Raw genomic sequence first — 1,157 nt, 5'->3', positions numbered from 1 at the left:
GGTGCCTGTAGTCCCAGCTACTTGGGAGGCTGAGGCAAGAGAATCACTTAAGCCCAACAGTTTGAGGTTGCTGTGAGCTGTGACACCATAGCATTCTACCGAGAGCAACATACTGAGACTCTGTCTCAAAAATAAATAAATAAATTAATTAATTAAATCTTAAGCAGAGCTCTGTGGCATGCCATTAAATATTTCTTTTCATTTTAACACAGATCCTTTAATCAATTCATTGTTGACATTAAGTGGCCAGGGCATCTACTACTTAATTCCATAGTGGTTAGATCTATATGCATATATATGATATGATAAGGGATCTATGATAATAGCTGATAATGAGTATTTGCTTTTATATTATTTGATTTCCTGAAGGTTCATTCTTCCCATGTACTACCTGGCACAGTAACCTTTAGGAAAAAATCCCCCCCCCCTCAGAATTAGTCAGAAATAGCTAAATATTTGTGATAAAAAATAAGTGCCCAAATAGATCAGATTTTTATTAAAGTGTGATATTTATTCTTTAGCATCTCTTAGAATAGTCTTTTAGCATAATGAATATTGTTAGAGGAAAGTAGATCATCTTTGTAGACCTAGAATCTTGGTAGGATTAAGGGTAATAATTTGGGATTGAACTTTCTTTTTTTTTTTTTTTTCCCTTGTGCAAACTACCTCTTTTCATTCACCCATGCTCATCTGGTTAACTAAGGAAAAGTTTTATTTTTTTCCCTCAGCTTGCTGAACTAAAGCAAGAATGTCTTGCTCGTGGTTTGGAGACCAAGGGAATAAAACAAGATCTTATCAACAGGCTCCAGGCATATCTTGAGGAGCATGGTGAGTATTTTGTGGCAGCAATGAATGTCAGGCTCTGACACTTAGATGTCTTCTTTTTTTTAGGTCATTGGTAAATATCCTAATAGCATCAAGAAAAGCTGCTGTTCATCCAGAATAGTGGTTATAATGGAAAGAAATATTTCTCCCCCCCTTTTTTTGAGACTTGGTCTTAACTCTTTGCCCTCGGTAGAGTCCCATGGTGTCATAGCTCTTAGCAGCCTCACACTCTTGGGCTCTAGTGACCCTCTTGCCTCAACCTCCTGAGTAGCTGGGACTACAGGTGCCCACACAACACCTGACTGTTTTTTTCTATTTTTATTTTTTTTTTT

At 37.0% G+C, this 1,157-nt stretch overlaps 1 protein-coding gene across 1 annotated transcript in view; it reads left to right on the top strand.

Moving 5' to 3' along the window:
• The window catches only part of SARNP (SAP domain containing ribonucleoprotein), a 71,599-nt gene that overhangs the window by 16,256 nt on the left and 54,186 nt on the right, over positions 1-1,157 (top strand). Inside the window, exon 2 of the mRNA XM_012805613.1 lies at positions 729-828. Within this exon, the coding sequence (XP_012661067.1) occupies positions 729-828 (100 nt within the window). The remainder of the gene's footprint in view (positions 1-728; positions 829-1,157) is intronic.

This window comes from Otolemur garnettii, unplaced genomic scaffold (genome assembly GCF_000181295.1).
Source record: "Otolemur garnettii isolate 467f Iridium unplaced genomic scaffold, OtoGar3 scaffold00043, whole genome shotgun sequence".
In the NCBI taxonomy this organism is placed as follows: Eukaryota; Metazoa; Chordata; class Mammalia; order Primates; family Galagidae; genus Otolemur; species Otolemur garnettii.
This window is presented reverse-complemented; position numbering and strand designations above follow the sequence as displayed.